Source organism: Phocoena phocoena, chromosome 8, assembly GCF_963924675.1.
Source record: "Phocoena phocoena chromosome 8, mPhoPho1.1, whole genome shotgun sequence".
Lineage (NCBI taxonomy): Eukaryota > Metazoa > Chordata > Mammalia > Artiodactyla > Phocoenidae > Phocoena > Phocoena phocoena.
Window position 1 is genome coordinate 64,300,459 of NC_089226.1, and position 15,654 is coordinate 64,316,112.

A 15,654-nucleotide genomic window follows, 5' to 3' on the forward strand; every position below is an offset into this window, starting at 1 on the left:
CTTCCTAAATTGTGAACTGTCCCTCAACAGCTGAGAGTTAGAAAAGGTTGTCTGACCCTCTGATTTCTAAACCCACCTTAAACCTCAACTCTTTGCCCCCGGAGACGACTACACAGTAGGCATCAAGAGACGTTTGCGAAATGCATGAACCAACTTCCCTCGAGGCCCTTCCCGGCTTCTCCTCCCCCTCCTCTCCCACTAGGTACTGTGCCAGCATTTGAACCCCTGACCGGGGACTTTTGGGGATCTTGTCCGGCCTCCTCAGAAAGTGACCCCGTCCCCGGGTCAGGAGCAGGGCTCCATTTTTCACTGTGGGACGCTGGACTCTCATATTTTTTCTCGGGATAGGGGCTCTTGTTTGGGGGGCATGCGAGCATCGAAAATGGCCCGAGCTGGTCTTGGGAGCACTAGGGGGATGCGTGGTGGCGCTTGCCGTTCTAGCCGGGAAAGGAGGCCGGGCGCTCCTACCGGCAGGGAGAGGCAGACCACCGGACCCAGAGCTCCAGCTGCACAGCGCGGCTCCCCGCGGGCGCCGAATGGGCGGGGCCTGGCGGGGGCGGGGTCTGCCGCTGTCAGGTGACAGCGCGGCGGGCGGTGGCGGCAGAGGCCAAGGGGCGTCAGACGCGCCGAGTGGCTGGTAGGACAGTCGCGGCAGCCGGGGTAGCAGGGCCGCGGCCATGGGGGGCTTGAAGGACGAGCTGCTCAAGGCCATCTGGCATGCTTTCACCGCGCTCGACCTGGACCACAGCGGCAAGGTCTCGAAGTCCCAGCTCAAGGTGGGCGCACCCGCCTACCGCGGGCCCGCACTCGCCCCTACCCAGCGCGTGCTCTACTACCACCGGGTGGAAGCGGGCAGGCGGGCGGTGACCATAGGGAATGGCGGACCGGAATGCGGCCGAGCGGCCTGCTCGGGGTGGAGGGAGCCGAGACCGGGATTTGGCATTTTTCGCCTCCCTCTTGCTTTCGGGCCTCGCGCTCGGACCGGTGCGTTAGTTCCCTCGGGGCTCCTGGTGAGCAAGGGACGGCGCGGGTGGGGGGCTCTGAGGGGCGAGCCGGTCTCCCTGTTGGCGCGGGAGGCCCAGAAAGTTTGACTCGGAGAGGGCGGTGGGAGGCCCCCTTAGGAAACCTATCCAAAGTTTCCTCCCTGCTCTGGGAGAGGAAGGGACTTGCCCAAGGTGACTGGTCAGAGCCCTCTAAGGGGCACGCTGCACACCGGGGCAGTTCTCAAAACGGCCAAATGCCCTCCAGGCAACCAGGCAGTTCCGAGAAGAGAGAAGTGCCCCAGAGCCTGGCTCGCAGCGGCCTCCAATTTTGGGGCGCTTTGGCGGTGGGGTACCCTTTCCGACTAGGGAGGAAGACCTAGCGTCCTCAGGTCTGGAACGAATCGAGGGTGTGCCGTGTGCCGCAGGGACTTTAGTTTCCGGGTGAGAAGCTCTGATCTGGCACTTTGCAAAAGCAAGTGCTTTTGCAGAGTCTTTATTGTGACTGCCAAAGACCCCATCATTAAACGAGCGTATAAGGTATAAATAAAGGAATGCTTGTAAATTGAGTAACCCCAAGCAGGGTAAGTGGCATTTAGCCAGGAGAAATTGGCAGCTTCTTGAAAGTGTAAAATATGGAAACAGACAAGAAGAGCCATTCATAGACATTTAAAAATATACGGGAGTGAATTTCTGAAGATTGAGTTTGCTTTGTATATTTTGTGCAGTAATCAGGAGGTTCTCATGACTAGTGGCTTTTATGCCAGTGGGACTTAGCGTTCTGCCTGTTTTCCTTTTACCCTTCTCTTTTTTTTCTCATTCATAAAAACATAGTCTGGAAGGTTTCATAGAGATCATCCATTTAATCTTTATTTGACTTTATTTTTAAAATTAACATAGAGTAAAATTGACTATTTTGGTGGATGGTTCTGAGTTTTAACATATATAGATTTGTATAACTACTACCAAAATCAGGGTTCCATCATCCCCAAAAGTTCCCTCATGCTGCCCCCCTCTTCCTCAACTGCTGGCAATCAATGATCTGTTCTTAACTGCTATAGTTTTGTCTCTTCTACAGTGTCATAAAAATGGAGTCATACAGTATGTAACCTTTTGACAGTGACTTCTTTTGCTCAGCATAATGCCTTAGAGATTCACCTATGTTGTTGTGTATCAGTAATTCGTTTTATTGCTAAGCAATATTCCATTGTATGGTTGTACCATAGTTAATCCATTCACCCTTGAAGAACATTTGTGTTATTTCCATTTTTTGGTGATTATGAATAGAGTTGCATTTTACTCTTCACTGTTTTTATTTTTAATTTACCTATACCACTATGTTTAAAGTGAGTTTCTTGTAGATGGCATGTAGTTGGGTCTTGTTTTTTTTTTTTTTTTAATCCATTCTAACAATCTTTTAATTGGTGTGTTTAGACCAATTACATTTAATTATGATGTTCGATTTAGCGTTACCATTTGACTATTTGGTTTCTGTTTGTTTTCACTATTTTTTCATTTTTTTCTCTTCCAATTGATGGCATTAACGAAATATTTTCTATTACTTTTGTTGTACGCCATTCAAAATTGTCTTTGTGGCTGCTTATGGAAAAAGTGTCCAGAGGATTCTTGACTGTGGGCTTGGCAGGAAGTATTAAATCCTAGTGCATAGCTTTTACCCACAGGATGTTGATAATGCAAATGTGCCGTTGTATTTTGTCTCTTTGTCTGCTTAACTGAGAGATTTCGGGATTGATTCAGTTCTGTTCATCTTGCCAGTGTTTCTGGAATTGGAAATATTAAAAAGTTTCTATTTAGTTCTCTCCTTTTTGGAGTTTTGACTCTGAAGTTCGACGTTCATTGATCCATTGGCTAGGAATAGAATTTTTGCCTTAATTTGCTCATTCATTCATTTGTTCATAAATAACCTTTTGCATATACTTTGTGCAAATTACCATGCTAATTTTATAAAAAGATCAGTATTTTTAGGCTCTTAAGAGTTAATATCTCCTTGGAGAAAATATCATACAATTGATTTATTAAATAGCAGACTAAAAATTACATACCCAAAATGAGGTTAAAATTGATTGCTTTGGAAAACTGTATGGGCATTTTAAAATACTTTGGACACTTGTCTTTTTGAATTACCTTCACAGTTTTTGACGTGAGTGGTGACACTTCATGTGTTAGATACTGTGCCTAATTCTAAGGGTGATATGATAGTGAAGGTGGGGGAAAAAGAAACATATGAATTTTTGCGTTCAAAGAGTTTAAATGTTGGTAGGCAAACTAAAAGAATAGGCAACCGTTAGAGAAGTCTCTCTCTGCCTTTCTGTGTATATATATAGATTATATTACTTAGACAATTACCCTATCCTTAAAAAATGTAAGATCTGGTGGTAGAGATAGGAAGTACAGGAATACTATGGAGAGGAAGATGTTGAATGTGATAGAAGATAAGAGCCCATGAGATTTTAGAGGAAGAGACCAGTACTTTTTACTGGTGGAATTACTTCATGAAAAAGCTTTGAAATTGCCTCTGAAGAAAGCTAGAATGTGATTATGTGGAAATGGGAGGAGGATTAAGCCCATCCTATTCATTCATTCATTCATTCATTCTTTCTTTCTTTCAATGGGTATTTATTGACTGCTTTTAGCTCTAAGGGATCCCTGTGAACTACTGCAGGCCACAGGAATTAATCAGGCATTTATAGGGACTTCTGTGTAACTGATTTTGATTGGAGTGTAGGATATGAATGTGTTTGTGTATATAAGAAAGAGTTTTTGATGGATGGATATTTACCTGGAGATGATGTCCTTGGGTAAGTGTGGGGCTGTTGGTACAGGGTCTTGGTAGTTGAAGCTTGGAAAAAGGAGAGAAGAGGTTCAACAGTGGCCTTGGGGAATGGCTACAGTAGGTGGTGAGAGGAAGAATGGAAGCCAGGGGACCAGAAATGGGATATAAGAACCACTTTGGGGCAACACTGGTGCTGAGAAAGAAGAGATTTTCAAGGTAAACATCGTCTGTTATCTTTGAGAGTTAACTTATTATTATTATGTACATATATTTTGGAGATTGTAAAGTAATGATATTGATTCTTCCCTGCCGTAGCTCATAAACTACATTATTTCTTCTTTTGTGAAGAGAAGTTGTGAAAAGTTTGGAGTGTTGGCATCATCTTGGGAATAAATTTATTTTTGACTTTTAAGGAGATTTCTTTGCAGTACAGTACTCATTTAGATAAATGTGTTTGGGTCACTGCTATAATTAGTAAATATTTTCCTTGAGGGCCCCCAGTTTAGTACAAAAATCTTACTATTTTTCTTTTGGCTGCGTTGGGTTTTCCTTGCAGTGCGAGGGCTTCTCATTGCGGTGGCTTCTCTCGTTGCGGAGCACGGGCTCTAGGTGCACGGGCTTCAGCAGTTGTGGCTTGCGGGCTCTAGAGTGCAGGCTCAGTAGTTTTGGCGCCTGGGCTTAGTTGTTCCAGGGCATGTAGGATCTTCCCGGACCAGGGCTCGAACCCGTGTCCCCTGCATTGGCAGGCGGATTCTTAACCATTGTGCCACCAGGGAAGTCCCCAAAAAGCTTATTTAAAAAAATTTTTTTTTAATTTTAAAAATTTACTTTATTGAAGTATAGTTGATTTAGAGTGTTGTGTTGATTTCTGCTGTATAGCAAAGTGATTCAGTTATACATATATACATTCTTTTTCATATTTTCTATTATGGTTTATCACAGGATATTAAATATAGTTCCCTGTGCTGTACAGTAGGACCTCGTTGTTTATCCATTCTATATATAATAGTTTGCATCTGCTAATCCCAAACTCCCAATCCATCCCTCTCTCACCTCGCCTTCCGCTTGGCAACCACAAGTCAAAAAGCTTATTTTTTATACCTAAATTTTATTATTAACTAATAGCATTTTTAAAACATCTTTATTGGAGTATAATTGCTTTACAATGGTGTGTTAGTTTCTGCTGTATAACAAAGTGAATCAGCTATACGTATACATATATCCCCATATCTCCTCCCTCTTGCATCTCCCTCCCACCCTCCCTATCCCACCCCTCTAGGTGGTCACAAAGCACCAAGCTGATCTCCCTGTGCTATGCGGCTGCTTCCTACTAGCTATCTGTTTTACATTTGGTAGTGTATATATGTCCATGCCGCTCTCTCACTTCATCCCAGCTTACCCTTCCCCCTCCCCGTGTCCTCAAGTCCATTCTCTACGTCTGCGTCTTTATTCCTGTCCTGCCTCTAGGTTCTTCAGAACCATTTTTTTTTTAGATTCTATATATATGTGTTAGCCTAAGGTATTTGTTTTTCTCTTTCTGACTTCCTTCACTCTGTATGACAGTCTCTAGGTCCATCCACCTCACTACAAGTAACTCAATATCGTTCCTTTTTATGGCTGAGTAATATTCCATTGTATATATGTGCCACATCTTCTTTATCCATTCATCTGTCGATGGACACTTAGGTTGCTTCCATGACCTGGCTATTGTAAATAGAGCTGCAGTGAACACTGTGGTACATGACTCTTTTTGAATTATGGTTTTCTCAGGGTATATCCCCAGTACTGGGATTGCTGGGTCATATGGTAGTTCTATTTTTAGTTTAAGGAACCTCCATACTGTTCTCCATAGTGGCTGTATCAATTTACATTCCCACCAACAGTGCAAGAGGATTTCCTTTTCTCCACACCCTCTCCAGCATTTATTGTTTGTAGATTTTTTTGATGATGGCCATTCTGACTGGTATGAGGTGATACCTCATTGTAGTTTTTTTTTTTTTTTTTTTTTTTCTGTACACGGGCTTCTCACTGTTGTGGCCTGTCCCATTGCGGAGCACAGGCTCAGCGGCCATGGCTCACGGGCCCAGCCGCTCCGCGGCATGTGGGGTCTTCCCAGACCGGGGCACGAACCCGTGTACCCTGCATCGGCAGGCAGACTCTCAACCACTGCGCCACCAGGGAAGCCCCCTCATTGTAGTTTTGATTTGCATTTCTCTAGTGATCAGTGATGTTGAGCATCCTTTCATGTGTTTGTTGGCAATCTGTATATCTTCTTTGGAGAAATGTCTGTTTAGGTCTTCCACCCATTTTTGGATGGGGTTGTTTGTTTTTTTGATATTGAGCAGCTCATATTAAAGGAGATTAAGCCTTCATCAGTTGCTTCATTTACAGATATTTTCTCCCATTCTGAGGGTTGTCTTTTCGTCTTGTTTATGGTTTCCTTTACTTTGCAAAAGCTTTTAAGTTTCATTAGGTTCCATTTGTTTATTTTTGTTTTTATTTCCATTTCTCTAGGAGGTGGGTCAAAAAGGATCTTGCTGTGATTTATGTCATAGAATGTTCTGCCTATGTTTACCTCTAAGAGTTTTATAGTATCTGGCCTTACATTTAGGTCTTTAATCATTTTGAGTTTATTTTTGTGTATGGTGTTAGGGAGTGTTCTAATTTCATTCTTTTACATGTAGCTGTCCAGTTTTCCCAGGACCACTTATTGAAGAGTAATAGCATATTTTTGAGTAAAACAAAAATTACCATCTGTATAAATTTTGAAACTTAAAATACAAAGAAAAAATTAACATAAGAAAGATATCTGTTGGGACTTCCCTGGTGGTGCAGCGGTTAAGAATCCGCCTGCCAATGCCTGCCAATGCAGGGGACACGGGTTCGATCCCTGGGAAGATCACGCATGCCACGGAGCAACTAAGCCCGAGAGCCACAACTTCTGAGCCTGCGCTCTACAGCCCGTGAGCCACAACTACTGAGCCCGCGTGCCACAAATACTGAAGCCCGTGCACCTAGAGCCCGTGCTCTGCAACAAGAGAAGCCACTGCAATGAGAAGCCTGCACACAGCAGCAAAGAGTAGCCCCCGCTTGCCGCAACTAGAGAAAGCCCGTGTGCAGCAATGAAGACCCAACGCAGACAAAAAAATTTATTAAAAATAAAAGATATTTGTTGAGGCAAACATAGATTTTCATTAAACTTCGCAATAAGATAAAACTACAGAACACAGAATTTAAAAACTATTTGTGACTTACATAAGCTACTATAGAAGCAGATGTTGGGCTGTCCTCTAGTCCAGCAGTCCCCAACCTTTTTGGCAGTAGGGACTGGTTTTGTGGAAGACAGTATTTCCACAGGGCGGCCGCGGGGGATGGTTCAGGTGGTAATGCGAACAGTGGGGAGTGATGGGAATGGCAGATGAAGGTTTGCTTGCGTGCCACTCACTTCCTGCTGTGCGGCCAGTTCCTAACAGGCTGCGGACCGGTACTGGTCTGCGGCCTGGGGGTTGGGGACCCCTGCTCTAGCCACAGTGACGTTTCTTGTTAAAACAGCTGGGCATGAGGTCATTGCAGGTCAATATCTTGATCTTCATTAAAGAACACCCCTTATCACCTCCATGCCCTCCAACAAATAGGGAACCAACTCTGCCTCACTTTCCTTACCTTGATTCTTTCTTCCACATTCCCTGTGATTTCCTTGAGCTTCCTCCTGGCAATTTGTGCACCCTCTCCAGGGGACCTCTGTCTCTTTGGCTCCAGTTGTGGCATTTCTGGCTCTGAGTTGTAGCTGTATAGGTTGTAGCTGAGTTGTAGCTGTATAGGTCTCCACCCGCACAGTCAGCCTGTGCACCCCCATAGCAGTCATCAGCTGTATTAGCTTAATCTGTAATTGGATTTTTAGAAGGCAACTCATTTTTTTAAAATGAATTTATTTATTTTTATTTTTGGCTGTGTTGGGTCTTCATTGCTGCACGTGGGCTTTTCTCTGGTTGCAGCGAGCAGGGGTTACTCTTTGTTGAGGTGCGTGGGCTTCTCATTGCGGCGGCCTCTATTATTGTGGAGCACGGGCTCTAGGCGCGTGGGCTTCAGTAGTTGTGGCATGTGGGTTCTAGAGCACAGGCTCAGTAGTTGTGGCACACGGGCTTAGTTGCTCCGTGGCATGTGGGATCTTCCCGGGTCAGGGCTCGAACCCGTGTCCCCTGCATTGGCAGGAGGATTCTTAACCACTGTGCCACCAGGGAAGCCCGCAACTCATTTTCTTAACTGTCATTGATTTGCTGTCACTATTTTTCAGGCTGGAACACAGAGGGATACTAAACTAAGTTATTGTTTCTTCTTCTTCTTCTTCTTTTTTTTTTTTGCGGTACGTGGGCCTCTCACTGTTGTGGCCTCTCCCGTTGCAGAGCACAGGCTCCGGACGTGCAGTCTCAGCGGCCATGGCTTATGGGCCCAGCCGCTCCGCGGCATGTGGGATCTTCCCGGACCGGGGCACGAACCCGTGTCCCCTGCATCGGCAGGTGGACTCTCAACCACTGCGCCACCAGGGAAGCCCTAAGTTATTAAGTTAAGCTTGTTCTAATTGTGTGGAGATCTACTTCTCAGCTGCTGAAGTAGATAGCAATAGGCTTATGGTGGGAGAGAAATCTTCAGAAACACATTCTTTACTTGCTTTTATACTTGTATTCATTAATAGCCCTTCCTTAGAAAAAACTGTAGTTTAAGTCTATGTTCATCTTGAATTCAGTTAAAAACTACTGGGAGAGATTTTTGATGGAAACTTTTCTTTATATCTATAGGAAGGTGCTACATACATGTAGGTAGCTGAGTAAACATTATTGAACTTTTTTTTCACCAATTTTTCCCTTGGTTTTGATGTTTGTGCCCTTCTTTTGTCTTTTTTTTTTTTTTAATGAGGGACATTTGTGTGTGGATTCCATATTTTAGTAAACTTTATTAATATGCCATCTGAAACAGACATTGTTACTTTTAGGTATATAAGTTTACAAAAGTCATAAGGGAAATAGTTATTGGACATATTGTTTGAAGGAGAAGCAACAATTATTTTCTTCTCCATTGGTGTTTAAAAATTATCTTCAAATTATTTAGTATTTTGATGGTCTTGCAGAAAGATACTAAATCTCCAGTGTTACTTAGAAATACATGCAGTTCCAAGAAGTTGAAAAGATGAAGCCTATCATTTAAACAAATGTACATCAAAAAGAAACTTTTTGAATAGTTCATATATACATATGGTATAAAATTCATAATGTAATAAAGGGCATTTACAAAAGTGAAAAGTAAGTTTCCTCCAACCCCTGGCCCACACTAGTTACCTGCCCCTGAGGTAACCATTGTTACTATTTTTTTTTGTATTCCTTCCAGAAATCAAATGTACCTTAAAATTGAACTCTCCTACACTGTTGATGGGAATGTAAGTTGGTGCAGCCACTTGGAGAACAGTATGGAGTTTCCTTAAGATAAAATTGTCATATGATCCAGCAATCTCACTCCTGGGCATATATCTGGAGAAAACTGTAATTCAGAGAGGTACATGCATCCCAGTGTTCGTTGCAGCACTGTTTACAATGCCTATTGACTGATGAATGAATAAAGAAGATGTAGTATATATATATACACACACACAAACACACACACACACAATGGAATATTACTCAGCCATAAAAAAGAATGAATAATGCCATTTGCAGCAACATGGATGGACCTAGAGATTATCATACTAAATGAAGTAAGCCAGACAGAGAAAGACAAATATCGTATATCACTTATATGTGGAATCTTAAAAAATAGGACACAAATGAACTTATTTACAAAACAGAAATAGACCCACAGACATAGAAAACAAACTTGTGGTTACCGAAAGGGAAAGGAGGAGGGAAGGATAAATTAGGAGGTTGGGATTAACATATGCACACTACTATACATAATATGTGTAGTATATTCAATATTTTGTAATAACTTATAAGGGAAAAGAACCTGAAAAAGAATATATATCTGTATATATATAACTGAATTATTTTGTTGTACACCTGAAACTAAAAGAACATTGTAAATCAACTATACTTCAATAAAAAAGTACCTTAAAATTAGTACCCTTACTGTTATAGTTAGTGTTGTCTTCTTAAATCTAGCAAAATCTAGTGATAGTTTTCCAACGTCTGTTATAATTTTACTTTACAATTATGGTTACAGTGTGAATTACATGTCAGTGCTGGAAATGTCTTGAATAAGATTATTGGCGCTGCACTCTTATCCTGTTGTTTTTAGAAACGCAGGGTTTTGTTTTGTTTTAAATTGTGCCCTTTTGAAGTAAAAGAGCACACAGCTAGTGAGGATGTAAATGAAAAAAAATTGAGGAACAACATGAGTAGTTTGAATCTTTATTCATTTCTCAATGATAGATTTTCAACTAAATGTTCTTTAATTTTTGCCCTGCGGTTGATTTTCGTATCTTGTGAATAATGTCATGTGTTCTGTTCCCATGTAGGCATTTAGCTTCAAAAATTTTTAATCTTGCTAGTTACAAAAGTAATTGAGCCAGGCCAGTGATCTGTTGAAAATATAAAGGAAGCAAATTGCAGTAAAGGGCTTTTATTGTGTGAAACACAATATAAAAGATTTGGTTAATTCTTGTGAATTTGGCATGTATAGTATTCCCTCCCTAATCTTTAGTGTTATGTTTCTGTTAACCCCTGTGGTTAAAGTTGTTTCTGTTCTAAAAATCTAATTAAAAAAAAACCCCATTTAGAGAACCAGAGCATGACTTAGGAGCGAGCCTGTGAAAGTCTTTGTAAATATTTTTTGTATCTCACCAAAATGAAACAGTAAAGACAGCTCTCCAAATAAAGAGCATGTAAGAGACATTCAAACATCTTAAAATGGTAATAATGGATTCTGGATTATTTCCTTTTTCCGTTTCTTACTTGCTAGAAACTTTTCAGTAAGATAGACTGGAAGTTTTTGTTTTTTTGAAATATATGTAAACTTTTGCTTTATTGAGGATAATACGCAATCCACGAGGCACTTTTGTGTGTGTGGCCTTCCATCTTAATAGCCAGTGCATTTCTAATCTTATGACTCAGAGGCTCTTAACCTTCCTGGTCCCCATTTTGTATTTCCTTTGGGGTCTTACTGCAGTCCCAGAGGTACATAGTAACTGGAAGCTAGAGACGGAAGAGGCTTTGAATAACCTTTTCTCACTTATTCAGTTTGCCCTCTCATTCCCCGACCCCCCCACCGCCCCACCCCCCCAGGAGGGTTATTGTAATCCCCTCAATGATTATTGACACATTGGAATCCGAATCCTGCAACATAAGTCTAAGTTAGTCTTTGCCTCAGCTTCCTTTTTGTTTCCCAAGGTTTCATTTCATAAATCTATTTTTCTCCTCTGCTTTCTGCTTTATTTCCTTCTTCTCATTCTACCTTCAGATTCCTTTTTTTTTAACCCCAAATCTGTGTCTACTTGAAACTGCAGTTTTCAGAAATTAATTTTTAATTGTAAAAAGGTATTTGGGAGTAAATCTGCATATAGTCAAATTTCATATAAGGAGATCTTAGAGTTAGGAAGAGATTTCTACAATGTCAGAAAAATTAGTTTTTTCATCTCAAGGTTCTTCTATGCCTTCTTTACCCTTTGCTTCCTTAGGAATATTTAGCTTTACAGCCACAATGGCTTACCAACCAGAAGTGACAGCAGTTAGAATAAAAGTTGTTCTGTCAGATGGACAATGTCGAAGGTATTATATTTCACTGGGTAGGCACCTCTGGGAGGATGGAGCATCTGCATTACCAGGCAGCACATCTCCATCAGTTCTTTTTTTAATTGAAGTATAGTTGATTTACAGTGTTTTGCCAATCTCTTCTCTACAGCAAAGTGACTCAGTTATACACATACATATATTCTTTTTTTATATTCTTTTCCATTGTGGTTTATCACAGGATATTGCTATACATGTGGTATACATTAGGACCTTGTTTATTCATTCTAAATGTAATAGTTTGCATCTACCAACCACAAACTCCCAGTCCATCCCTCATCAGTGCTTTTTGTTCATAGGGTGTTGTATGTCTCAGGCAGATGCTGTTACCTTGGAGTTGAGAGCAGGAGCTGGTAGGCAGCTGACTTAACTCTCAGTGACTTCCTTCAGAGATGATTTGAGAAAATGCTGTTAGATAATGGGACACCAGGCTGTTAGATCGAACTAGGTTGGAATTCTGAAGTTCTTCACCGGGGTGACTTTGGGGAATTTGCTTTGCTTGTTGTATTTAGGACTCTCTGTTAAATGGGAATTATAAGACATTTTAACAATATACTTGCTTGAATAGATGGAGCTCACAACCTCTATGTGTTACAACAGAACATTTACCAGCCAACTGTTTCTTACCAAACACTGATGTTGAAGAAAATTGATCTACAAAACAGTATACAAATTTGAAGGTTTTAATCTATACCTTTTGCTAGGGACTCTGGGGAAGTGAAAAATATACAGCATTGTCCCTTACGTTGAGGAGTGTGGAGTTTAGTAAAGAAGATAATACATGAAATGACTACAACAAGATAAAGTATAAGCAAGTTCTAGAAAGTGTGGAAAATGAGGGCTGTAGACCATGCTGTCCAGTACATTAGCCATTAACCACATCTGGCTATTGAGCATTGAAAAGTAGCTAGTCCATGGGACTTCCCTGATGGCGCAGTGGATAAGACTCTGTGCTCCCAATGCAGGGGGCTTGGGTTCCATCCCTGGTCAGGAAACTAGATCCCACATGCAGCAACTAAGAGTTCGCATGCCGCAACGCCCGCCTGCTGCAACTAAGACCTGGAGCAACCAAATAAATAATTTTTTTTTTTTTTTTTAAAAAAGAAAAAGTAGCTAGTCTGAATTGAGATGTGCTGTAAATATAAAATATACACAGGATTTCAGAGACTTAGTACAAGAAAATAACATAAGATATCTCTTTTAAAAATATTGATTACATGTTGTAGTTATAATATTTTGGATACATTAGTAAAATTAATTTTACCTGTTTCTTTTTTTTTTTCTGTATGCAGGCCTCTCACTGTTGTGGCCTCTCCCGTTGCGGAGCACAGGCTCTGGACGCGCAGACTCAGCGGCCATGGCTCACGGGCCCAGCCGCTCCGCGGCATGTGGGATCTTCCCGGACCAGGGCACGAACCTGTGTCCCCTGCATCGGCAGGCGGACTCTCAAACACTGCGCCACCAGGGAAGCCCTCCCTGTTTCTTTTTATGTTTTAAAAATGTGGCTATTAAAAATTTTTAATTCCATATGTAGTTTGCATATTTCTGTCAGATGGAGCTGCTGTAGAAGTTTAAAGGAAATAGAGAAAAAGATGCAGACAGTTTTAGGGGCTTCCCTGGTGGCACAGTGGTTAAGAATCTGCCTGCCAACGCAAGGGACATGGGTTCGAGCCCTGGTCCGGGAAGATCCCCCATGGAGCAACTAAGCCCGTGTGCCACAACTACTGAGCCCACGTGCCACAACTACTGAAGCCCGCGCGCCTAGAGCATGTGCTCCGCAACAAGAGAAGCCACCACAATGAGAAACCCGCACACAGCAATGAAGAGTAGCCCCCACTTGAGCACCTAGAGAAAGCCCACGCACAGCAACGAAGACGCAACTCAGCCAAAAAATAAATAAATAAATAAAATAAATCTGTAAAAAAAAAAAAGGTGCAGACAGTTGTAGACGAGAAACGTTTCATGGAGGCGATGGAATGTCAGCTGCTTCTGGAGGGAATGGGGCAAATCTTGTCCAGTATAGTCACAGAAAGATGACAGGTATGATGGTAGCGTTGTGGATAAGAGCAGGAGCTAAAACTTGGAGTATTTGTGAGCAGTAAGGAAATACTCTGGGGGGAGTCGTGTTTGATTTGAGGCATGGTGGAAAATTAGGATTTAAAGGGAGATGGGGTTACATTTTAGATGGTTTCGTTCTTGTACAGAATACATGATTAATATGTATTTGTGGACTATGTTAGAATGAGTAGTTTAGAACTGATCCTGTAAAGAGAGGAAGTTATTAATACTTTTTGGGTAGATATATGACAAAGGTAGAGTTTTGAGATTATTCTAACAATGTGGGTGTGTTGACATGAGGGGAGAGGCTGGAGATGGGGAGACCAAGTGGGGGACTTCTGTGAAAGTTGATGCGTGCTAGACTGGGATGGTGGCAGTGGGAATCAAAACCGATATGCTCCCTACCCTCATGGAGCTTGAAGTCTTGTGAGTGATATAGATCAGCAAACCGACAATTCAAATATGATATAAAGTACACAGCGCTGGGAAACACAGAGGAAGGGAACCTACCTAGCCTGTGGTGAGAATTGGAGGAGTTAGGTCAGAGAATGCTTCTAGAGGAACAGTTGTCACTGACCTTAAGAAATGTGTGAAGCTCCTCTATAAGAACAACTGTAATGAAAGATTTGGAAAGTAAATCCCTTGGAGGCACAGGAAAAACTGTCAGGAGAGAGAACACTGGTTAGGGAGTCAGGAGACTTGTCTCTGCTCTGTTATTTGTGTGACCCTGGAAGGTTTCTTCTCCTTGCTGGGCTTCATATTCCTCATTTGCGAAATGTGGGATAGCAGACAAGATCTTCAAGGCTTAGCCTTCTAATTGAACTTTGTCAGCTCGATATGTTTACCACGGTCTTATCCTGGTGAGTGGTCTTTGTTAGGGCCTCAGAAGGGAGAATGGGAGCTGCTGCTGGGGGCAGGGAGCCCTTGTTTCCCCAGCCCCACATTCTCTGGTTAGCCAACAGGGAAGCTCACTCAGTGGAGAGAGGAATGGCATCTGAACTGGATCCAGAAATAGGACAAACTATAAATTAAAAAGTACAAGAGTAGGAGAGTCCATAGTTTTGTTGTTAAGGGAATGGTGGTACCAAAGTTAGAATCGGGGTGGGAAACCTGTTTTGGGGAGAAAGGTAATGAACTCTCCTTTGGAGTTTTTGGATGTGAGGCAAATTTAGCATAGAAATCTTTCATCTTAGTGATATAAACCAGAGCTCAGTTGATAGGTCAAGACCAGAAAGGGATCTGAGAGTCATTAAGGTGACTTAATGTTTTCAGAATTAAAGCACTTTTTTAAGAACTTGGGGCTCAAAATTGGGCTTTGGGAAATGTCCAGATTGGGAGAATGAAGGGTAAGGGAGGTGACCCCATAAAGGTAGACCAAGGTAGAGTAAGTTCTTTGAGAAATTTAGAAAATAGTATATCATGGGACCAAAAAAAGTCTTGAGAGGATGATCCAGACTGCTCAGTGCCAGAGACTTGGGAGAGTGAATTGTTTAGAAGGTATCTATCCCAGGTTGGGTTCTTCAGGAAACAGATGCTGAGACAGAGTTGGGAGTGCAAAAGGGTTATTGGGAAGAAACGCTTATGGGAAAAAAGAGAGGAAACAGGATTGGGAAAAGGAGCTGTCAAATCATGATACAGACTTAACAAAATCAGGAGCTCTGGAGCAAAGATGGCCTGTTAGAGGATGTCCACCCTGGGGAGAAATGGTGTCACCAGCTTGCTCAGTCATTGGCTGAGGTGGACCCCAAAAGTACTAATAACTAGAGGCTCTTAGCTAACCACAGTCCTTGTAGCGGGGCAGCTGTTCCTTTCTTGAGTGGTGCAGCTATGTGTCTACCACAGAATCTTTTTGAAAAAGCAATTTCATGACATTGATAGGGATAGAAAGAAGCCATATTATAGTGACTAGAAGGGGACAAGGGGACAGAGTGGTCAGAGGATGGGGCAGCAGAGGTAAACCTCAGATTTGTGATCTTTATCATCACCTTGGGTGTACACTGTGGCTTCAGATCTCCTCTTGGAGAAGAGTGTACTAAATTGAACTACC

The 15,654-nt window shown here is 42.1% G+C and overlaps 1 protein-coding gene across 2 annotated transcripts in view; it reads left to right on the plus strand.

Moving 5' to 3' along the window:
- The first annotated feature begins 582 nt into the window (after positions 1-582).
- The window catches only part of SWAP70 (switching B cell complex subunit SWAP70), a 75,117-nt gene continuing 60,045 nt past the window's right edge, over positions 583-15,654 (plus strand). Inside the window, exon 1 of one of the 2 annotated variants that reach the window (XM_065881716.1) lies at positions 583-776. In XM_065881716.1, coding sequence (XP_065737788.1) covers positions 678-776 — 99 coding nt within the window. In that variant the 5' untranslated portion in view covers positions 583-677. The remainder of the gene's footprint in view (positions 777-15,654) is intronic. The other variant, XM_065881717.1, reaches the window with a different exon arrangement.